The 24980-nt window shown below is 37.6% G+C and overlaps 1 protein-coding gene across 1 annotated transcript; it reads right to left on the reverse strand.

The window, feature by feature from the left end:
* Nucleotides 1-1098: 1098 nt before the first annotated feature.
* On the reverse strand, nt 1099-23215 carry LOC139938301 (amino acid transporter heavy chain SLC3A1-like). The gene is made up of 11 exons (XM_071933727.1): nt 22877-23215; nt 15224-15454; nt 12246-12425; nt 11295-11422; nt 10066-10191; nt 9038-9175; nt 8195-8313; nt 6937-7171; nt 5653-5835; nt 4646-4789; nt 1099-3308 (listed from the first exon to the last, which is right to left on the reverse strand). The coding sequence occupies exons 1-11, from the start codon at nt 23052-23054 to the stop codon at nt 2907-2909; spliced, it is 2064 nt and encodes a 687-aa protein (XP_071789828.1). The 5' UTR covers nt 23055-23215; the 3' UTR covers nt 1099-2906.
* Between the last annotated feature and the right edge of the window lie 1765 nt (nt 23216-24980).

Raw genomic sequence — 24980 nt, forward strand, 5'->3', positions numbered from 1 at the left:
TGATTAATGAGGTGACTTCTGGACCATAGGGCAAGGTTTTGTACAAAGTTAAATCACAATTAGTCTACTTTTTCTCATCAATCATAACAGTGTTTGCCAAGTTGAACTTTTTAGCGTTTTTGTGTACCTGTTATGTGGTGACTGCTCTATCATGCCAATATTCAGACAACCCTTGTTGCGACAACTCTATCTTCTGAGAAAAAAAACCCACTGATTTGTTCGCTTGGGTTAGTGATAGGTGTATGACTTACTGTTAGGACTAAGCAAATACACCGAGGATGTCCAAACAGAGGTGTGTCAGGAGTGTAAATGGTTATGTACAATTTCTACTACTCCCTGCCCCTTTCCTACCACACCCTTTCGAGGCAATTTCATTTCATCCAGGTGCTATATAGAATTGTTTTTTCGTCAAAGGGATGTGGTCTTATTAATTTTAAGTCTATCTTTCATGCACTATCTTATTTACTTGAGTTTGTATGGGTCAGCTTGATTTGTCTTTTGTAGCTATTATCTGTATATATTTGGTTTGCGGTAACACCATGTGTGTATCTACTTATTCTACTGCCGCGGAGTAGATGTTCGTGGGTTCGGGAGACTTCTCAGTTCTGTAAAGAACTGTCGTGGGGTGGATTTCACAAAGACTAGTCTTATCTCTAGTTAGGACTCATTACTAGACCTAACTTGGGACTAGCCGTATACGTTTTTCATATCTCCTAAGACTAGTCCTGAGTTAGGACTAGTCCTAACTCTTTGTGAAATCAACCCCCTGCTTTTTTAACTATTACCCTAGCTATTATCTGTTTTTTTTTTTTTTACAAATATGACTTTTCCATATGTGCCTGGTTATCTTTTCACAGATAAAAGAATTGTTTTTCGTTGACCCACTTCTTTTTTATGATTGCCGAGAACACTTATCACAGAAGCTCATTTAAATCTATAACTCCAAGGGTTAACAAACTTTGGCAAATGCAAGTTTCAACATACCTTCAAAAATTCAGATTCTACTTTCAGACAATTTTTCATCAGTAATAATGAACCCACCCGTGTTTAGGTATAAATGGTTTGACACCCTATAAAACAAACAAACAAAACTCATGATTCTTTTTGCATGCTTCAGTTAAAGGTTTTATTTTTTAAAAGAGTGAGTTATCCAACTCGAAATATCACCACTGTGGAATGTATTAATACCATATTGCTATTATTCTTGTCAATATAATTGCATATACGGTGCTTTATTAAATACAGAAATTGAAAAGTAAATAACTTTTGCTTTTATCTCAAAATCTCCAACTAACTTTCAAAACATCTTGGTGATCGCCTCGTCTTAAGAAAAGTGCGTTTAAACAGCTAATACTGGTGCAGATTCAGCCTGTAAAACATGGTTTGCCTCTTGGTTTGTTTGCCAATAAACTGGGCACAATTTCATAAAGCATGTAAGCATAAAAAACTTGCTAAGCATATACAAGTCTTGCTTAACAGAAACTTGTTTCCAGCAAAAGTTCACAATAATGTTCTTAAGCAAGACACTTAACCATTGGTTCGTCCTTCGAATGGGACGTAAAGCCGTGTGTTGTGTAACGCATGATATAAAAGAACCCAGTGCACTTATCGAGAAGATAAGGGGTTCACCCCGGTGTTCCAGGCTGTGGCTGCTGTATGCGCCGTAGCACTAAGAAGGTGCTAAATAAGTGGGTCTCAGAATTCATCACTGCAATAACCTATCCCTCTGAAAGTTCGTATATACTCAGCGCCTCGAGTACCTTGTTTGGTAGATACATACGTGCGCTATATAAGACTTTGATATTGTTGTTATTATTAATGCAACTGGTGCACTATTATTTTTTGCTTAGCTAAGAAATATCATATGAGCAGTATAACCTGATAAACAGTTTCATGAAATTGAGCCCTGGTCATTACAATACTGGTTAGTGAAGTAGTTTTAATACAAAGGTGTCAACTCGTTAAGTCAACATTTTAATACTTGATCTTTCCTTGAATAATGAGAGAGTAATACAATGTATCTCTTTAAACAATAGAGCAAAAGTGTCTTTCAATGCATAAACAATCATCATAACCATGAGATATATTTACTCTTATGTCTGTGATGTAAAGAAGATGTTTTCTTTTCCAAGCAGTTTCGCAGTATTTTGGTTTATTATTAGAAAGTTACACACATGTCTTTAGTCCATAAACATACTTATTTAAAACAAAATTGTAATTCACCTTGGAAAAATCATATTAAAAAAGGATATCTAAAACTACACACCAGGGTATATTGATAGTAATAACATGAATAACTTGTAACTTCAACGTCAGTAGGATGAGATTGTCTTTTTAAGATCAGATCATTGTCGGTTGATAGACCAGAGCCACCAGCCAGCCGAGTCAAAGTAGTGTCAATAAGCAAAATCATTACAGCCAACTTTAGTTATAAAGAGCATGATGCTGGTAATAACTTGATGATTTGCAAGAACTTGTTGTTTTAAAAATTGCCTGGTGTTGCTCCAGTCTTATGCCTAAATTTAGTTCTTAAAAAAATTAATCATTCAATTGCAGTGTTATATATATGATAATCCTATAATACTCTCACATGAATATTTTTGTTTATCATTGTTTATTATTCTTTTAAATGATGTAACCTTTGTATCAGGGATAGTAGCTGGTGCAAATGTTGCCATGACTTGAAGTTATTCAAGAAATTAAGAAATGCAAGAACTGCTTTACATATCTTATCATTTTTTTTAACAAGAACTTGTTGAGATCAAATCCTTTCAAAATGCTGAAGAATTATCTCAAGTTTCTTTGAATGATGATTTTCTTAGGTTTACATTGTAGTGTTCCTTTTGGGTTCAGGGTGATGGACTGGTTTCTACTGACTATACTTTCTGACGGGACAATTTGTGTTTTTAAGTCGGTTTGAAATACTGAAACCAGTGATACTCATCTACTTCCACAATTTCATCTAACAAAACTACGATCCCTTCTCCTGCATCCAGAGCGACCTTATTCAACTGAATGCGCTCTCCGTTACGCCTCATGTCTGTGGACACGAGTATAGTGCCCTCTATTGGTAGCTCGCCTTGTCCTTTGTCATAGAAGTCGTTCTCGAAACTCATGTCCTGGCCGAAGTTGATGGCGACGAAGAATCGTTCACGTTCTTTTTCCACCTCTCGGATGTAGGAGACGATATTGAGCGTGTTGTGCACAAACTTGGCCACTTTACCTTGACGTAGGGGTCTGTTGTCAGCTCGTAGTTGGGTCATGGCTTTAAACATGCTTAAAATGGAGTTCTTATCACTGGCTAAAGTCTGCCAACAGAAATAAAATTGATTCAGATTTAATCATTGAGGATCTTAGAAATAGATTTTAAATGTTTGTATCGGGAAGGAATATAATTTGTTTTTGCCCTTACATCATTGTGTATTAATTACTGTATATACTCAGGAAAGTACAGCGCATACCCGGCTTAATAAACATCGGCATCAGGGCAAAAACAAATTATGATCCTGTTAGATTTTTCTTTTTGTCACCTCGAACAAAGGTATTGACAAAAAGGGAGACCGCGTAGGGCTAGACAGATCAGTTGGTAGAGCGCTGGGACATTAATCCCGAGGTCGTTGGTTCGAGTCCAACTCTAGTAAATGTTTGTTCATTTTGACCCTCAAATCATATTGCTGTATGGATAACTGACAAGAGGGAGTCTAGCTATAAGTGCTCTTCCTATGTTCTACTAATTCTCTCCCCATCTAGGAATGTTTGCTCATATGCCCCCCCCCCTTTGAAATCCAAGCAGGGACATTTTAGGGGGGTTCTTAATAGAATGGTATATCATTTCCAGTCTGATTGCATTGATGACAACTTGTTCGTAATTATTCATTTGGTGTGTCATAACGAATTGTAATAGGAGCAATTATCCATCTTGACAGTAACAGGAGTCTTGTATAGTGCAGTACATAGCTGACAGAATTCTATGAGCGCTTAAAGGCAGTGGACACTATTGGTAATTACTCAAAATAATTATTGGCATAAAACCGTTCTTGGTGACGAGTAATGGGGAGAGATTGATGGTATAAAACATTGTGAGAAACGGCTCCCCCTGAAGTGCCATAGTTTTCGAGAAAGAAGTAATTTTCCACGAATTTGATTTTAGAACTTGAGGTCTCGAAATCAACCATCTAAACGCACACAACTTCGTGTGACAAGGGTTATTTTTCTATCAATATTATCTCGCAACTTTGATGACCGATTGAGCTCAATTTTTCACAGGTTTGTTATTTTATGCATATGTTGAGATACACCAGCTGTGAAGGCTAGTCTTTGACAATTAATAATAGTGTCCATTTGCCTTTAAGTAGGATTTGAAACTTTGCATGGTTGGAGGATAATCAGTTGAGGTCTGCGGTTGCACCATGTGAAAATCTTTTTTGACTTGTCAACCACCGGTTCTTTTCAGAACAAACACTTCTCAGAAGAGATTTCCACATGCTGCTACCACAAACCTCACCTAATTATATTCAAACATGCAAAGATTCAAATCCTATACTTAATTCCACATGAAATCATTTTGGGGATGTTTTAAGATATTATTCTGGAATCACAGGCATTGGTCTGAAAACAGACTCCCCATATATGACTGTTGACTGACCTGAACATTGATATCAGTGAACTTTGACTGAGGTGGAAGTGGCAGCCAGGATCCAGTCTCAGATTCGGTGAAGCCGGAGTAAGATTTGTTTGTCCATTGCATCGGGGAGCGCTGACGGTCACGAGTCTTGGTTTGCCATCTAGGCTGTGGAATTCAGACGAGAAGAACGATCAAATTAGAAATGAAAAAGGTCGCTAGTATCCTTCAAGGTATGAAGTTAAGTTTGAACACTTGAGCTGTTACATTAATTTTTGTTCACTCTTTCCAAACCACTTGAACGGACTTATCTTTGAACTTTATTTTTTGCGGATACAATAAAATTATTGATTATTGCAATTTTTTTCACAAACATTATTTTTTCAAGTGGTATACAGTACAAATGACTTGTTGAAATAAACATCGAGGATGGCTATTTTTTTAGGGAACCCATTTTCTAACCACGTCTAATTTTTTGCAACCATTACATTATCTTTAGTCTTATTTGTTGTTTTTATTTTACTTCTATTTCAAAGCTTAAGTTTTAATTTTACAAGATTAAACTAAAGTACTTGAAGAAAAAGAATCGCTGTAAAACTCAATAACTGGAAGTTCGAATACTTGCACAGTCTTTGTCTGGCTGATTACAGGAACACGTTGCCTTGGATTGATTGGTTCGAGTTGGTCTTTTACAAGTGTTTGTAACCATTTTTTATAAAATGCATATGGCTAGAAAGATGGTTTTAAAGTAGAATACAATGATCCACACAAATTTGCATCGATATTGCGGGGTTTTCATTTTACTTTACGAACTAACACAGCCATTCTGTGTTTGTCGACAAGGTAAAAGGAAAATCACGCAATTTCGAGTGATACTTGTGTGGATCATTATATTCTACTTTAAAAATATCTATCTAACCATATGCATTTCATAACAAACGGTTCCATACACTTTTCAGAGACCAACTCGTCCGATCCAAGGCAAGATGCTCCTATATAGTTGGTTAATAACCATTGTCGTTTATACTTACTATATCATTCAGTGCTTTAACATCCATGAGTTGTGCTTCTGTTATTTCCACATCAGTCATCCCAATCTCGTCTCCATAATACACGATTGGAGTTCCTGGCAGTGTCAGTAGCAACATGTTGGCAGCACGAGCATACCCTTCTCCCAACCGACTTGCAATACGATGAACTCCATGGTGGCCAAGCTAAAATAAATCAATACAAAATGTTTGTTGCCATCGTTAGTTAGTTGGCCCTGTGTTAAGACTGTGAAGCACACAGGTGTGAGACATTTCAGACTTTATCTGAATTGAGACTTTTTTAAGACTGTCTGGTTAAAGAATAATGCTGTATTTTTCATGCTCTTTTATTAAAAGGTGGACATGCCATTATTTAAATGTACCTCCTAAGCCCAGAAAAGGGCGCCACAGTATTCAAATCTATTCTGAACATGCATGGTGCCGTCAAATGTTTTTGAATTACACTTATGGTTTACCCCTTTTCTGTTCTAAGCATCAAGTTTGCTTAATAGCTTTATACAGTCAGACCTATAGTTAGGCCTACATGAGTAATGATTGTTATCTCTGGTTTTGTGTTTCTGAGCATGCAATTAAAGGAACAAGTTGCCTTGGATCGGTGGAGTTGGTCTTTGAAAAGCGTTTGTTACCGTTTGTTACAAAATGCATATGATTAGAAAGATGTTTTAAAAGTAGAATGTAATGATCCACACAAGTGTCACTCGAAATCGCGTAGTTTTCCTTTTACCTCGTCGACAAACACGGTCGGCCATTTGGGGTCAATTTTTTGACTCCCATAAATGGCTGACCATGTCAGTTCGGAAAGTAAAAAGAAAACCACGCATTTTCGAGGCAAATGTGTGTGGATCATTGTATTCTCCTACTTTTAAAACATCTTTCAAACCATATGCATTTTATAACAAACAGTTGCAAACGCTTTTCAAAGACCAACTCGACCGATCCAAGGCAATGTGTTCCTTTAAGAAACATTTGTATAAACGAAGGACCTGGGGTGGATTTCACAAAGAGTTAGGACTAGTCTTATCTCGAGTTAGGACCAGTTACTCGCCCTAACTTAGGACTATCCATGCAATTTGTATATCTCGTAGGACTAGTCATAAGTTAGGACTAGTCCTAACTCTTTGTGAAATCGACCCCTGACCTTACTCTGTGTTTGGTGGAGCATTCCCATCAACTCGTATTAATCCCACAAGCTCCATGTCCAAGGGAGCCCATGATTGCTTACTCTTCCAAGTCCATTTTTCTTTTTGGGAAACCATAAATGCTTACCATAAATGTTGGCCACTTTCCAGAGGGAAGATTGTCCATCCAGTCTTTGACCAGTTCATAGACTTCAATACCAGTGGTGTATCCCGTTCCAATGGTGCTTGGTGACCAACCACCATTTGTATCCCCTAGTTTCAAAAGGTTAAAGTTCATGGGAAGATCAACTTCAGGTTCCTCCTCGCTGCCGTAGTAAGTCCTGGCGTATGTTGAGTTGCTGTCAGAATCACTCAGCATAACTCTATGGATCAATAAGGGCAATCCCAATTGATAAATATTCTTGAAGGCATTAAATTAAGATAAAAACTTACTTTGTTGATCATGATAGTATAAAACATTGTGAGAAACGACTCCCTCTGAAGTTATCCAGTTTTTGAGAAAGAGGTAATTTCTCTTTAAAATAATAAATACTTCTGGCCAGAAGCATTTTATTACTTCTGAAAGCACATTAATTTGTAAAACAAGGGTGTTTTTTCTTTCAGCATTTTCTGGCAACTTCAATGACCAATTTAGACAAAATTTTCAAAGGCTTGTTATTTTATGCATATGTTGAGATACACCAAGTGAGAAGACTGCTCTTTCACAATTACCAAAGTTGCCCAGTGTCTTTAACATTGTTGTGTGTTTTGTTTTCACCATCAATTTCTTGCTATCAAGGTATAAGCCAACAATGCGTCAATTGTTTTCAAATTCTTTCTCAAGGCCTGCCATCTACACTCACCAATGATAGCCAATACCCTTGATTAAGGAGATTATCTGATAGAAATTTATGGTATCAATGTAAACATTGCAAGTCCTAAAAAAAAACTGTTGTTTAAAAAATATATATATATGTTATATGGTGTATAGTATTAGTAGCCTAATTGCCATTTCGAGTTTCTTATTTATTCAAATCCATATCTTGAGACCTTTGGGTCCCATTATAAGGTCTCTCAGTCAAGCACAGTCAGAACTCAGGATTAGCTTTTTCGGATCTTGGTTTCAGTCTATTTTACAGATGTTTAGTCCTCAGTCTTGGTTATAAAGCTTTCAATCTTAGTCTCTTTGATTCTCTGTTCTTTTACGAAACCATAAATTATTATGCTTGTGGTTGTGGCAACGTCCGCCTGTTTGAAGTCGCATACAGAAGTTTTTTTTTCAACTGGTAAGGTCAAGCCCAAGCCAAAACTCAAGCAGCGTTTTCCATATACCCTATCTGTGAACTACTCATGGCTATCTAGTCACCAAAATGCAATAATAAGAAGTTCAAGTCCAGAATAAGTACCTGTAAGTGCCGGCCGTGGAAAACTGATTGAATTTTCCATCTCGCCATTCTTTGAGTAGTTTGTGTTGCAAACCGTTAAACTCTGAAGACTTGTCATGAAGTAGGCTGTTGTACTGTTTCTGTAGGATATCAATATGAACAAGCACAGTGTTAAAGACGGTGAGAAGTTATGATGCTTTGCTGACAATTGTTCGGCATTTAAAGAAAATTAGGGCTTGAGATGAGTAAATAACACTGAAGTTTTCTTTAAAAATGATAGAATGGTATGTATTCTATCCTTGCAAAACAAGCAAAGCTGCCACTTCTACCTGATTCTGCAAAAAAACAATCCCTAAATTATAAACAAATCGTTCTATGCTCTGATGAACACATTTCAAAATCTCTCCCTGATTATGCAAACTTTGTCCCTATTATTTTGAATGTAATTTTAAAAGGTTTCCCTATTGTAGAAATTTTGTCTCCCTCATTGCAAGTTGGCAGCTACGACAGTGCCACATGAACAAACTATCACCAGCAGACAGGGTTTGATGAGTGCAAATGTTCAAATAAGTTTCAAAGTTAGAAGCATGCAGGGACCAATTTCGTAGAGCTGCTTAGTCAGAGGATTATGCCTAGCAATTGCCAATTTCTTGCTTAGCAAAACTAAGCAGGATACCAGTCACATTTTGTACATGTGAAGTTGTATTACACTGCTTACCTGTTTCTGCTAAGCGTCATTTTGTTGTGCTGAGCTCGTTTTTTTTTTTGCTTAAGCAACTCTATGAAATTGGGCCCAGTCCAACATACTGCTTGGCTGAGCTATTACAGCGTTGAGGAAAAGAAAAAGAGTCATAATATACTAACAGGAGCCCCAAGTCCGTCATCAACATAGCCCGGTGCTGGCTGATCATTACTAGAGAAAGTATCCGTCTCAAACATATACTTCACCCCAGTGATGCTGAAGCCGTCAACTCCCAACACAAACCATTTGTCCAGAACATCCTGAAGAAGAACAAAGAGTGATAAGTAGGATTTGAAACTTTGCATGGTGAAAGTATGATAGTCAAGGTTTTGCGGTTATAACACCATGTACTGATAATCTCTAAATTGAGTTGGAGGTTGGTTCTAAAAAGAACCGTTGGTTTGAACTCGTGTTTTGATCAGTATACCCAGACGGATCGTCTCCTGTAGACAAATGGTGCTATGGGTGGCTTGTATCAGAACTAGAGACGATATCGGAATGAACCTAACAGTTCTAGGAGAATCATCCCCCCTTATCAGTTCCAAAAATTGTACTTTTTCAAGAATGTTGCAGGTAGAACCAAAACAAAAATAATGTCCACAATTCAAATATGTGGTTTTTGGATACTGGGCACCCCAAAAACACCTATATGTGATAAGAATAGTGTACTCGGTGCTTTCCTGAGTGTTTTTTAAAAACCTCCACTGATGCACTACTTTGGTTGGTTTCGAACCCACCATCATTCTAGAGTAGATGTCTCACTCACTACAAGGCAAAATATGTAAGACATTGAGTGGTACCACCGCATCTGCTGCTCTAGAATTGCTGGGTCGTTTTTCAAATCCTACATGTTTACAGTAAGCTGCAATAACTTTTGTTTTGCTTATCACACGTCATGTTGGGTTAAAATCAAAATCAAAATTTGTATCCCATTACTGTTATTATTGTAAATTTTTAGATAATTAAACAATAATAATACCAAACGTTTAAGAAGCGCATAAAAAGGGTATCTGTGTGTTGTACAAATTAGAAGAATAAACAGAAGACATTATCTAACCATGCAGCATAATGAGGCATACAAAACAAGAAACAATATACACAATCTTCAAGATAAAAAAATAGTGAAATTGTACAAATAGATAAAGCTTACCGTTAAATACTGAACTACAGCATTGTTCCTCAGATTGAAATCGGGCTGCTCTTTGGAGTATTGGTGGAGATAAAACTGTGCACGGTTGCTGTTCAGTTCCCATGCTTCCCCACTGTATGTACTCAGCTATCGGGTCAATTAAAATACAATTGTTACTGCCAATAAAAATGTGACAAATCTCAAAAGCAGGGTTAAATTGAAAATAGTTTAACTTAAAGGGAAAAGTAAATTTTGTATAAAAGGTGTATAGAAATTCCAAAGATTTTTAAATTTCAGTTAAATTAAATTCAATTCAATGTATTGTCCATAAAATGGAAAACTTGTTTTGAATGGCCACTTTTTTAAACAAATTTCAAATTAATGCCGAGGTTTATAAGTTTGAAAAAAAATGAGCGTCGAAATCGAAGTCAACCATTGCCTACATTGAGTAGCAGTAGCAGTCTGGGCAATTACTCAAATTCTGTTCACTTCGAGTAAGGTTGGTTGCTGGAACTGGGAATATTATTAATGGTGGGGGGGGGGGGGGCTATAAATACGGCTGGCCCTTTTCGAAACCACATCTTGGGCTCAAGTTTGAGCTGTGGCTTTGGCTATGGGCTCTGGGCTATGGCTATTGGCTCAAGTTTCGGCTCCAGCTTTGGATTTTATGGCAGGTATAACTTAAAAACTTTCGCTTTCTGTACGGGGGTTTCAAACAGAAGCCTGATAACCCGTGGTTTGGTAAACGAGGGCCCTTTTTCAGGGAGAAATGGTTCCAGGTTGGGTGGACAGGAGATAATGATCCAGTATGTGAGCTTAGAGCAGTGTTGGGGACACATTGCCACTAATCGTAGAATACTTAAAGACACTGGACACGCCTAGTAATTACTCAAATAAAATGTTAGCATCAAAACTTACTGGACAGTAACGAGCAATGAAGAGCTGTTGATAGTAAAACATTGTGAGAAACGGCTTCCTCTGAAGTAAGGTTGTTTAATTTGAGGTAATTTCTAATTCAAATAATGAAAGACTTCAGCTGAAAACCTTATGCATCTGAAAGCACACATACAATGCAACGAGGGTGTTTTTCCTTCGTTATTCTCTTGCAACTTCAATGACCAATTGGGTCAATTTGTTTACAGGTTTATTATTGTATGCATATGTTGAGACACACCAAGTGAAAATACTGGTCTTTGACAATTACCAAAGGTGTCCAGTGCCTTTTTAAAAGATTATGATAGTAGATTTACCCAGTTGTTCTTTTCATCTGCCCACGTGTACCAGTTGAGATAATCGGAATCTCCAGCCATGCTTTTGTTGAAAAACTCATGAATATTGCTGGATTGATTTGGGATGAAGTCCAAAATGAGCTTGATGTCTAAAGGTATAGGAGACAATGAGGGAGAGAAATTATTTAAAAGGTGTCTTACAATCATTTTAATATCCCCCCTTGTAAGAAACAAACAGTTAAAAAACAAAATTTAATGGATTCCACAAAATGGCAGACCACAACGTGAAGAAGGAAAAACATTGCCTTTTGGTGTACGTCATTCCTACTTTTCAACTGTCTTTCTAACCATATTCATTTCACCATATAATCGCTTTTTGCAGCACAAAGCACCCAATCATGCAGAGGCTATTTTTAAAAGACATTTTAAAATAACTTGTTGACCTTTTTGATGATGGCATTGGTTACTGAATATAGCACCCCTTTAATGTTGGCATGATGTTTTATGACTACGAGTTGATTCAAGGTTTTCAAAGAAACGTATTAAAGTTTCTAGGGGAGATGTTTTGGACAAAAACATGCACCATCGTTTAAACTTTTGTTAATACCCCCCCCCCCCTCACAACCTATTGGCTTCAAATTGACATTTCAAAGCTTGTTTGTCTATAACAGGTTTGCTTTAACACCAAAAACTTGCATGACGACATTTGACTTTGTTTGATGATTGTTAATGGGAAAAAAAGGGCTTTTGTTAGAAAAATTGTTTTTGTTTTTACACCTAAAATTATTTGCTATTGGTTTAAAACTTAGACTGATGATAAACTGATGGACAAAAAAAATTACTTTTGAAAAAATTACGCTGTCTCCTTGCAAAGAGATGCTTGTTATGAATTGGGATAAATTTTATCAAAATAATATGAGGTGAAAGGGCAATTGGCTCAAACCTTGAAATATAATTTTTTTAAATACAAACCTTCCCCATGTAGAGCCTCCACAAGATTCTCAAAATCAGTCGTTGTCCCGAAGATTGGGTCAACCTTCTCAAAGTCAGACACATCGTAGCCAAGATCGACCTGAGGAGACTGGTAGATGGAGTTAAGAAGCACAGCACCCACACCAAGATCCTTCAAGTAGGCAACGTTATCAGTGATTCCTGCCATTCAGACAAATTGAACGAGACAGTGTTTTGATTCTGGACTATTAATAAGCACGAATGTCATAAGTTCATCTTATTCCAGCTGGGTGCATAATGGCCATATAAAGGTCAATGTTTCAAATTTATATTTTATATGCTATCACTTGATTGTGGATGATGGAAGTGTATAGTTGCTTAGGAAGTAAACAATGTGCTATTTTGAGAGAAGTAGTTTTTACCTATTTTGAAATTGTTTGTGGATATATATCTTTGAATGAAGTATATAATGGAAGAACATACATGCACCAAAGGATAGCAAAAAACAATTGGATCACTGACTTCACACCTCATTATATAATTATATTTTATAAATACCATACATAAGTTATCAAACAAATAATTAAATAAATAAAAATAAAACATTTTTAAAAAGTAAAAAAAGTTTTTAAAAATAAGGAAAATATTATCTAAAAAATGTTACCAATTAATTTTAATTTTTTTTTTTACGGATTTCAAAAGAACAAATTGAAAGCGTGTTCACTAAAATATATTTTTTTTTTTAATGAAATAATAGTGCGGTTTTTTTTTATAAAAAAGAATTGTTAATGAAGTTGTTCTTATGAAAGACAAAAATGAAAGACAAATCATTATACCCAGCACGGCCGACTGATTCTACTCTAACAACACAGTGAATTCACGTAACAAGCTTCCTCGCTCGGTTTGTCAATGCATTGCACACAAAAAGGGTTATTATGTTTTCTCAGATTTTTGTTTCCAAACTAGACTACAACAGTTGTTTTGTTTGTTTTGTTTTTACAGCGATAATTTTTTTGTTTCATGATCATTTGAACTCCTGTAGCAGAGCTCTGGCTATCATGTCGAATTCAATGAAAAGAGAACAAAATAACCAACACAAAAACATAAAAACTTTATTTTCAAAAAATGTCAATACTTGCCAGAGACATAAATAGGAACGTGGTGTATGAATAACCAACCTTCCGCTTATGTTATACCCTACAATTTGTTTGCTCGTGAATTGAGTATGGGTTTTTGTTTGTCTGTTTGGGTGTTTGTGTGTTATTTGTTTGGGGATATTTCAAATCATATAGGCCTACCATCTGGCGGTGTTTGCAGCAGCACCATAAATCTCTATTGAATATATAATGTTGGTTCTGAAAAGACCGGTTGTTGACAACTAGAAAATACATAATCGAAACGTTGAGTTGTCACCAACACAATATGAGATTTACACACGGTGCCACCGCAAACCTCACCTGGGGTGCGCCGGGGACCCCAACCAAAGCCCAACCAAAGCCCAACCAACTCAACAAGTCGGTGCCGGTTGGTCTGAACAGCATCGTCACCGCGCTCAACCGAACACGCGAAAACGCTCAACCGATAACCAAGATCTGGTTGGGTCGTCAAAACGCACTCCTGAGTAATGACTCCCACCATGCATAGTTTCAAATTGTACCGCTGGCTCACCGTAATCTTTTATGGGATTTTCAATATTTGGTTTGCGGTAACCAATATATGTGTAATCTACTTGCTGGTAGATTACTTTCTAATTTATGAGAACTTGCCTTGCTTTATTTTCTACTACCGCGGAGTAGATTTTTCTGAATTCGGGAGACATCTCAGTTATGGAAAGAACTGTCCTGCCTTTTAAGTACTACCTGGGTGGAAGGTTGAACACACTACAACATAAGAACGTAATCTACCCAGCAATAATAGTATTCTTTTGTTGCCCTATTGAAGACTATAGAAGCAGTTAACATAATCTTCAACTCAATCAGCAACCACCACTATTTTCCAAAACACAATCTAATCAACTGTATTCAGGATAATTTGAAAACATTTTAAACAAAAACCAACAATTAGGTTTGTATTACATGTTTTTGACTCGGGCTTAGTTGCTGAATTGTGTTGGGGAAAGAAGTTCTTTCGAGCAAACAAACAAAAAACAATTAGAGGAAAGCAAGCCCTCATGAAAAGTATACATTGCAGCAATTGTCATTCACTATTTGGAAAGATGAGAGGGTTCTCAATTGAAACTTGAGTAAGTGTTCTGTTCTGGCAGACTGTGGTACAATTACTCTCAGTCACATGTTCAAGCATGGACTGCATGGCGACGAGTCAGTGAGATCGTGGAAAGAGTTATAATGAGATGCAAGCTGGTCACATTTCGCTCTGTGTCGGCAGGTTGCCGCAGAAGTGTAACTCGGTAGGCCGACCCGACAACGTATATATGTCTGGTTTTGGGAACCGGTCGATTGTTTAAATCCTACATAAAAAGTATAAACCTCAAAACACGCGAAAATTTAATATCGGCGGAAATCAAGAGCAAATAATGTCCATGGATGAAGAATAATCCCTGACGGGAATACACTCAACGCTTCTCAGATTCATAAAAAGATGCATAAAAACTGATATCTTATTTACTTCTCAGTGTAATGATCAAAATCCTTTCTACATCGAAAGCTGTAAGAGTGACATTTAAAGCACTTTGCTTTTGAGTAAGGTCGTCTATTTGCTCTTGTTCTGCTACTTTCATAAACTTAAACGCTTTAAGGGCAGACCTCTGATATTACCGTTCAGAATTCGAAAAAAATGTTCAATTTCGTATTAGACTTTGCTTAAAATGTTGTCATATCTTTTGTCTCTTTTTTTTCTTCAAACCACGATGTATAATTAAGCATGCGCATTCTCACCTGCACCTCACGAGTTGTTAATAGGCTACATAAAAACATTGTTTCAACAAAATTGTTTCCTCAGATTTAGTCCCACTATTTTTACAGGTTGACCCTCCGTCTTACCTTTAAGATCGCCAATACCATCGCCGTCGCTATCCTTAAATGAGCGGGGGTAGATCTGGTAGATGACGCTGGTCTGCCACCATGGCAAGCAACGGGGTGTCACAACAATGATGTAGATGGACATACCAAGCATGGCACACCAACCAGCCAGGAGCAACAACAGCAGAGACCAACGGGCGATTTGCCATGAGGCACCCCGGGAGTAGCGAAGGAGTTCCTCTTTGCCCATACCTGTGGAAAAGAAAAGAGATTTGTCGTGAAAAGAGACGGATTTTCAGGCCTGTATGCCTCGTTTTCGAAAGGGCAAGGGCACCAAGGCATGATCTTCTTATTGGTAAAGGGCACCCTGTATGAGGAAAATGTTAATTTCTATTCTAAAGCATTTCAAGGGCACCAAGGCAATGACCAAGGGACATGGAGGCAATCGCATCCGTTGCCTCCAAGTATCACATGCCTGCATAGTTCATGCACATACCTCAACAACTTTACTGAGGCTCATGCCTTTATATCTCGTAACATTTTGCTCTTGTGTTTTGCTCCTGATAATGCAGTAATAAAAACACTTGCAGTATATTGTACTTTTAGTGAGTAGCCTTTCAAGTTACAATTTTGCATCTCGAAATACAATGAGTGGAACCTGGTCCGCTTTGTGCAGTCGAAAAGATGGTGCATCATTGTTCTACGTTTAGATTACTGTTTTTCAAACATATTCCTTCACAACAAATTGTCTTTTTTTAACGCCTAGAGTGCCGAATCCGAAGGCACATACCCCTTTGAATGGACACCTGAAATACCGATTTGCGTCGGTCAAAAGGAGCTGGTCCTACATGGACACTCAACTCGCATTTTTAGACTTCGGCCAAGTTTGTGTAAATGTATGAACTGACGTTTTTCACCACTGTTCGCTTTCGTTAAAACGAGATTGTTGGGACTGGCCAAATTACATCTTTAAAAACTTGTTACAAGTGGACGGCAAAATAAACAAAGCATAAATAGGCCTATAACATTCTAGACTGTACTCGTTATAATGATAGCAATAAAGGATGAAGATCGGTTTTTATGGTGCCTTATCACATCCCCAGCGCCGTATTAAAGTGTTCATATGTTTTTCAACAGGATAAGCAGAGCTGATTTCGAAATTATATGAGACCCATGTACGAAGCGCATATTTATTATACACGATGCTGCGGCGCATTCAGCAGCCATTGCCGGCAGAAACACCGTGGCAGTGCGAAAGTGCACTGGGTTCGTGTATTTAACAACTCACGGGCCCTCTGCTTTACGTCCCATCCGAAGGACGAAGCATTGAAATAATAATTGTGGTTTGAAAAAGTTTCAAAACGTTATTTATATATAGCGAGGATTTGGACTTTTGGGAGATTAATGTAGTCTTTACAAGCAGAACCTCTTCGTATTGTACTCTTTCTAACGATTGCTTTGATTTCAGAATATACTCTTTAATAAGCAAGACCTCTTTATAACGAGGGTTGACTGTAATGTCGCATCTCGAAAAGAAATAAAAACTTCTGACACGCAACAATGAAATGTTAACAAGTTGGATTGATTGAGCGATTATGGATATAAAAAACATTGGTTATGAAGTGTACAATGGTTGGGAAGATGGTTGATAAGTAGAACACATGTACAATGATTCACAAAACCATGCTTCTAATTTGCTTGATTTTCATTTTACTTTGAAAGCTAAACAAGGCCTTGGTAAACCGTTTTACAAAAAAAATCACAAAATTGGCGAACCGTGTAACTTCACAAAGTAAATGCAAAAATCACCTAGCATTTCGAGTCATATTTTGTGTCATTCATTGAATTATATTTTTTAAACATCTTTCCAACTTTATTATTTCATCGCATTCAAATGGCTTTTATAATCAAAATCGCCCAACCCAAGGCAACGTGTCCATTTCGTCAAACCCCTGCGTGATACAAAAGATGTCCATACCTTCATGCAGTATAGTTTGCAAAATTAATTAAGCAAAACGAAGTAGCCTGCGGTAGCTCGTGTATAAAATACCTTTTATTCAAAATATAAGTTATCTAGCGTATTTATTATCCGTTTTGGGGGTCTTTTCACCACACAGAGTGAGGGTCAACACAATGGTAAGTCCTGAAGCATGACGAACCTATTCATCTCTTAGGGTTAATTTCAGTTGAAGCCTGACTCATTTACCTATCCACTCACAAACAGAAAGAATTGGGAAATATATAGATATTTAAATAACACTAGGCCTTTTTATCACCGCAGCTCTTAAAAGTCACACAACCTCAATCTGTTCTGTGCATTGATTGAAGTCATGTCCTCACAATAGCCTAACCAGGCCTACTCGAAATATTATACCAAAAGCACTCAACATAGCTCCACTGTACACATTGTTTTTTTCTCCAGTCTCCAATAATGACAGACTATTTTCAAGCACAAAGTGTCATGTTATTAGTCTCAAAATAGCAACGTGGATGCTGCATAATGAATCATCAATTGATGTTGCATTAAACACTACTTGCAAATGCCACGATAGCTGCAGCAGAAAGCTCGAGGTAAATTGTTATAATAATTTGGTTTCGCTCTTCCCGTCATAGATCTTCAGACAGTCACGTGGTTTCAATGCCATGAATAGATAAATTGAAAAAAAAAATTATATACTAAGAGTAATAATAATGCAAAGGAGTCTGGTCATTTTGAAACAATATCCGTGCTCTTGACGCGACTGACACCATATCGAACATCAATCTTTAAACAAATTCTTCTCCAAAAACACACCCTCCCTCAAAAACGTTACTTTAAATAAATATTAAAAACAAAGATAACAGCTAATGGAATTACAATAGAATTTTGTAAATTGTACACAAATCAAGGTTCAGGATTCATTTATTTTTACAATATAAAAAAATAACAGACATCATCTTTTAAAGGCAGTGGACACTATTGGTAGATACTCAAAATAATTATTAGCATAAAACCTCACTTGGTAACGAGTAATGGGAGAGGTTGATGGTATAAAACATTGTGAGAAACGGCTCCCTCTGAAGTGACGTAGTTTTCGAGAAAGAAGTAATTTTCCACGAATTTGATTTTGAGACCTCAAGTTTAGAATTTGAGGTCTCGAAATCAAGCATCTGAAAGCACACAACTTCGTGTGACTTAGGGTGTTTTTTATTTCATTCATATCTCGCAACTTCGACGACCAATTGAGCTCAAAATTTCACAGGTTTGTTATTAATTTTATGCATAATGTTTAGATACACCAGGTGAGAAGACTGATCTTTGACAATTACCAATAGTGTCAATTGTCTTTAAGAGAGATCAGTTTAAAGAATACTCTACAGCAAAGAAATATCAACATGAAAATAAATAGGATACCTCGGAGGGATCCATTTTAGGAGCAGGGCTTGTAGGCAATGGTCCTAAAAGACATGCATTTGCATTGAGACAAACTATAACATTTACAATACGCTCAACCAAAAGGTCCGCGGTCGAATCGAGAACAACAATAAATATGTTTCAATGCACATGCACTTATGTATTCAAAAAGAAATTTAAGTAAACACTTAAATCGACTCATTTTACCCTGAATTCTCACACATTTGCACAAAACAATAATTTACGAATGCAGTGAATACTTAGTATAGACATACCGGTCCATGGCGGCACTGTGTGTTCTTGTGGATGGTATTCAATTTCCAACATGATGTGACTTTTAGTCTGCTCCTTCCCCTGCAAAGATCAAGCAGCTTCTGCTCTGATAAATGAACATCTACTGGTAACAAGCCCACGCACAAATACCGCTCTCCTCCTCAGAATTCCCTCCAGCCCCCCAGACCTTACAGATCGCTTGTTTTTCTTGGACAGGCTCCCCAAGACAGAATTCAAACCATGAATTGATCTCACGTGCAGAATTTCTCTTCTCTGCAACGACACTTGAGGCATACTTCATCCATCAGGGAGGCTGGAGGTGTGTTTTCCTCTCAATGGTGAGGGTAGACAGATAGAAGGAATTCCCTAATGGTTCTCTCGTACACGGAATGTATTTTCTTATACCTTCCCTCTATCGACAATCGATGTTAGATTCTCTCAGCATGGGAATAATTATCGCAATGACGACAATCCGGCCATATAGGCACATCGTGTGTATTGATTCAGAAAAATGGCAGTCGTGTTTTTCCCCCTTCTTGTTTTCGTCCGAATATTAGTTTCAGTCTCAAGTCTCAACGGTGTTCAAGAGTTTAGGCCTGCAGCCCAAATACATGTTTACGGCTCAGGCTCATACTCTCTGTTGTACATTTATGTCAAAGGTTTTGGCAATGTGTTATTTGAACTAGTTAAAGCAGTAAATAAACCACAACGCAGTACTCAAACAACCAACATCATTTAAAGCCATTGGACCCTTTCGGTAAACAGTATTGTCCAAGGCCAACACTTCGTGTATCACAACTTATGTATAAAATAACAAACCTGTGAAAATTTAGGCTCAATCGGTCATCGGAGTTGGGAGAAAATAACAGGAAAACCCACCCTTGTTTCCGCACGTTTCGCCGTGTCATGACATGTGTTTAAAATAAATCCGTAATTCTCGATGTCGAGACTTGATACTGTTTTAATGTTTTCTCAAAAAGTAAAGCATTTCATTGAATATTTCAAGAGAAGTCTTTCACCATTACCTTCTGTAAACCCTGTAAATTATTTCTAAATCTGTGAACTTGAAGAAAACAAATTCTGTACCGAAAGTGTGCAGTGGTTTTAAAGGAAAGTAAACCGAAATTTGGTTTGTGGAGCCGTTTGATTGTTTCAACCCAATATGTAGATGTATAAACAATCAAACTAACCTGTGAAAATGTCATTTCAAAAGGTGGTAGCGATTATATTACGAGATACCAAAAATCCTGAGCGTTTATATCCAAGAAGAATAATCCGTGATTGGAATACACCATCTGAGAATCGTATCTGACAGTAACGTTTCTCAGATTCAGATTGGTGAATATTTTTTTATACACACAATTTCGAAGTCATGCTTTATACCAATCAAAAACTATGTACTTTCAACGAAGTCAGTTTTAATTGCAATTAATTTTAAGGTTGATTACCATAACGTTTAACTTTCCTTTAAGTACAGACATCAAATTGCCTGCGATTTGGTCGCTCTTTTTAATGCAATTATTAATGTCTTCTTTATTAATGTACTACTTTAAAACGACTGGAAAACTTTTGTCTGAATGGATTACATAAAATAAGACCACGTAAAGGATTAATGGATTCATTTTGATGTTGAATTATAAATGTTGAAACCCAGCCGCTCTGTCGTCACGATGAATCTAGATCCATGTAATCGCACTAGATCAATGTCCAAACCTGCAAAGCTTAACAGCATCGCCTCATGACGTCAGTCAGCTGGCAATGAACGACACCGAGGTGTACGGTGCAGGACGATTGATCCACAATAAACAGTTGAACCAAAGGAGCAGGGAAAAGGTTACACGGGGAGGACTATTCCAGACGGATGCTTCTATCAACTCTTCAAGTAGTAGGCGTCTGTGGTGTGTTTTGAGTTCATTCCTCCCCGGTCTCATCGAGTTTATTCTCCTACCTGATTAGACCCTCGTTACGGTTAGACATGTCGCCTCTTCCCCCCACGCCAAGCTTACTCCAAGACTCCCAAACTCTCCGTGCGTGATTTTTATAGGTTCGGTCCTGTATCACCGAACTACGGTCCCAGTGAGTTTATTCTCCTGGCTGATTAGACACTTCTTATACGGTTGAACAATTTGTTATTTCTCGCCTCTTCCTCCCGCACTTAATACGAGCCAGCCAAGCCTACTCCATCCCCAAACACACAGTGATGCGTGATAATGATAGGCTCTCGAAATAACCATTAACTTAGTGATGTGTGGACAAACCTAAGTCTGAACACTATAACGATCAACGTGTGGTCTCAGCGAGCTTATTCACCTGCCTAATTACTAGACACTATAACGGTTAAACGGTCGTATCTTGCCTATTCCTCACACGTTTACGGGTATCAAGCCCCCCCCCCCCCCCCCCAAACTACTCCCAAACAATCAGTGCCTAATTTTGATAGGTTCAATTCTAGAACTAACCATAGCTTATGTGGACAAACACAGGCTCAAACACTGTCACGATAAAACATACCAGAGTCCATTGCTAGTGTGTATTTGTTGTCAAAGTGCTAAAACACGCCATATTACCAAAGTTAATAATTATACATATCGCGTAAAAAACTTATGGAACAGTGACAATTTTGTAATGCCTTTGTTAGCACAAAACACTTCAATAAGTACATAACAATGAGATACCAGCTATAGGCCTTATAAGGTTGTTGTTGTACCCTACACATGTTTTGCTTTGCATGGATATGTTCGGCCAATTTGTTTTACGAAGTTGGTTCCAGTTGTTTTTGTCGTTTAATTAATATTAAATTCAAAAGACGGGTGACTCAAATCCAAACAACTGACGTGACTCAAATCCAAACAACTGACTCAGATCCCAACTTGAATAATCTTGCGGAATTTCATTTGGTATCTCGGGCATTCAGCGTCCCATGGCTTCCTATGCTCGTTGTTGGCTTCTCAACTAATTTATTTTAGTATGTATCACACCCTTAGAGATAGACTGAGAACTTTCACAATAATACAGAATGACAATTTTCAAAAATCTTTAACCCAGGGGTCGATCCCAATAGATGTTTTTATTTAGTGAACAAAATCTCCAAATACTGGCTGATCGATGTCCATTGCTGCTTGTGTGGATTTTCCTACAGACTAATGCGTGGGAAATTAATTTACGCAAAACAGCTTTCTTGAATTTAGGTAAGCAGATTATAAAAACTAGCCTTGAGATAACTCCACCTACTAAATCGCGTGTTTAGAGATTACCTTCGATTACCCGAGTACCACCATTATTTACACGAAAACTAGGGGTATATCTCGTTTAGAGATATTTTGGAATATCACCCTGTTGATTCAAGTGTCTATAGAACTGCCAACAAAATGTATTCCCGCGAACACCGGAGCAGAGACCAGTTTTGAAGATTTGTTGTGAGTTTTTACGCTGTGACAAGTTGAGGACGTAGTAGACTGTACCCAAACCAGAAAGTGGCAAAACAGTCCTAAGATAATATTTGGCAACCGCAAAATGTACATGTACACTGGACAGAAAGGCACACACACAACAAAAGCGAATACGTTTCTTTCTTGTCTTCAAACTGGATTTTCTTTTACAAACAGCCTGGCTTTATAGTGGTAGAGCAAGGACAGAACTGAATAGGCCTAAACCGTTTCAATTGGTTGCGTGATGTCTGTAAAATAAATGTTGATATGTTGATGTTTATTAGTGGCTTAATGGGGCGGATAAAATAGGTTTTTCGAGTACCATAATTATAGAAAGTTTATGCAAAAAGTTCTTGCAGGTATCGTGAAAAAATGCTCTCTTTTAGGGTCGAAACGTCAGGCCACTCCTAAATGATTTTTTGGTAAGATTATTTTATTGTCAACGTGACATTGGTGTTGTTCTAACACCGTGGTTTTAATATTTGTGTGACGACACTCGCGGTGTCAACTTTAACACCCTGGTTTTGCAGTGTACAATTCACAGCTGAACTATCTTGGGGGCGTATACTATTTGTTTACCTGCATATGGCCCATCATGCGGCTCGATGTATTCCTCCAATGGCTTCTTACTGATTTCATTCTCGTCCATGCCTTTCATTGAAGACTTCTCCACAATTTCGTAGTCCCCATTCGCCGGCAAATCCGTCGAATTCCCCGGCGGCTGCATCTCGATGTCATCGAAGCCTTTGTTGTCCATTTTCGCCTCTCAAAATTTAGGAAACTTTTTTTTGAAAACAAATCGGTATAAATTTCGACTGCGACGTTCGGTAGCAAGCTTAACATGTAAATGGCGTTAACTGTAAACTGTGTAGCGACCTAGTTATGGCGCGGTTACCAAAAAGTGAACTTTAGACGCTAGTGTTCAGGCTATAAATAACGTATGCATTGAAATAAGCCTTCCAGATATCGTGCAATTCATCATACAGCCCTTTGTTAAATATTAACATATGAGCAAATAGGCCTTATTTGTATACACGCTCAAAGTTTTTTTGTGCTCTCATGCATGACACAGCTCAATTCTTTCTCCAAGGCCGGTGTTTGTCACAGAAGCGGTTTTAGTCAACAGTTTTTTTTTATATCGTGTTCCAATGGGGGGGGGGGGGGGGGCGGCTAACCCACATTAGTAAATCTTTGTAACAAAAAAAATATGGATTCTACTAATGGTTGAAAAACATGATACCATTTCAAATCCTATGGAGGCAACATCCGGATTAAAACAGTAGGGCATCTCGTCTAGATGCCAGGCAAACAGCTTGACTTTGATTGAACGTCATGTCATGAGATATTCCATTCACCTCCATGGTCTGTTGAAGGCCAAACTCTTTCTTTCTCTTTCTCATATGCCCGCTCCACATCCACACGGGAGAGGGGAATGCTGTGCCGAACGTGACCGCAAAATATATGAGCCAACCAGAATTGCTCGCGCTTTTAAAGGTAATTTAAACCTTATGCCTTTTGAGTCGCAACTCTTCTAGCTTGGTTTAAACGCATTTTCCAACGAAAAATAATAACCTCCTGAAGACGAGCAGACTATACTGTTCGAAACGTCACCAAACTGGCTCTTCTCAGAGCCACCACTCAAACTATTTAGACATGGTTGTACCCGCAAGTTTACTTCTTCCTGAAAATAATAACACCTCCTCCAACAGGCATTAGGACCAGTCCTTTGCTATACATGTTGAAGGAATATGTTTTTGCCCTGTGCCCATCAGTATCGAGCAGAACTACGCAAATAACAAACATAAAACCGGCTATAACGGACACATGAACCGGCTATATAGGGCCTAACCGAGCAAGGTTTCAAACTTTTCAATGAACAAACCATCCATGCACAAGAGAAACTATTGACAACCAAATAAATTGCATCCAAGGTATATGAGTCCTAAAAAGGAACGTTAAGATCGTTATTATGTGGCATGTATATGTTAAGTTTATTCGGGTAATTGAAATAGGCATATGGGGCTCGAGAGGTTGTTCTATAGTCAGTAGCTTTTAGGTTGAATTAATTTTGTGTTTTTTATGCCTACTTTGTCTTGTTTATTTATTATATTTACCTACTTATATGTTTCCAGGCAGACAGTACATAACACTAAAAATAGGACTACAGAGAACAAGCCTGAGGATACCCAAAAAGCGAAAGACGACCCAGACCAAAACAAAATGAACAAAGTACAAGAAAAACGCGTCATAAGAAAAGTTTACAATTACGTAGTATTAATTACATTTATAAAATCTAGAAAATACATTAAAATACAATAATTCAAGAGTATTGCACAAAATCCTTAGATATAACAGAAAGTGTATAGGCAAATATTAATGCAAACTATATGTATACATGGGAGTCGATAGCTTTTTTCCTGATAGTTGCCTGTAGGAATTTAACACCAAAAACAGACCTATAAGACCCTAAAATGTTTCCGTCCAATCACTGCAGGATTCCAGATTATTCAGCTATGTCATGCAGGTTTTGCGGTCCATGGATCCAGTTCAATAAGGGTTCAGCAGACACACAGACACTTGGAGTGAGTGACCCAAATACCCCCAAATGAAGTAATGCAAGAAAATGTCCAGAAATGATTGAAGTAATTGTTGGTTTCTATCCTTAACAAGGTCACACATTATT

Source organism: Asterias amurensis, chromosome 1, assembly GCF_032118995.1.
Source record: "Asterias amurensis chromosome 1, ASM3211899v1".
In the NCBI taxonomy this organism is placed as follows: Eukaryota; Metazoa; Echinodermata; class Asteroidea; order Forcipulatida; family Asteriidae; genus Asterias; species Asterias amurensis.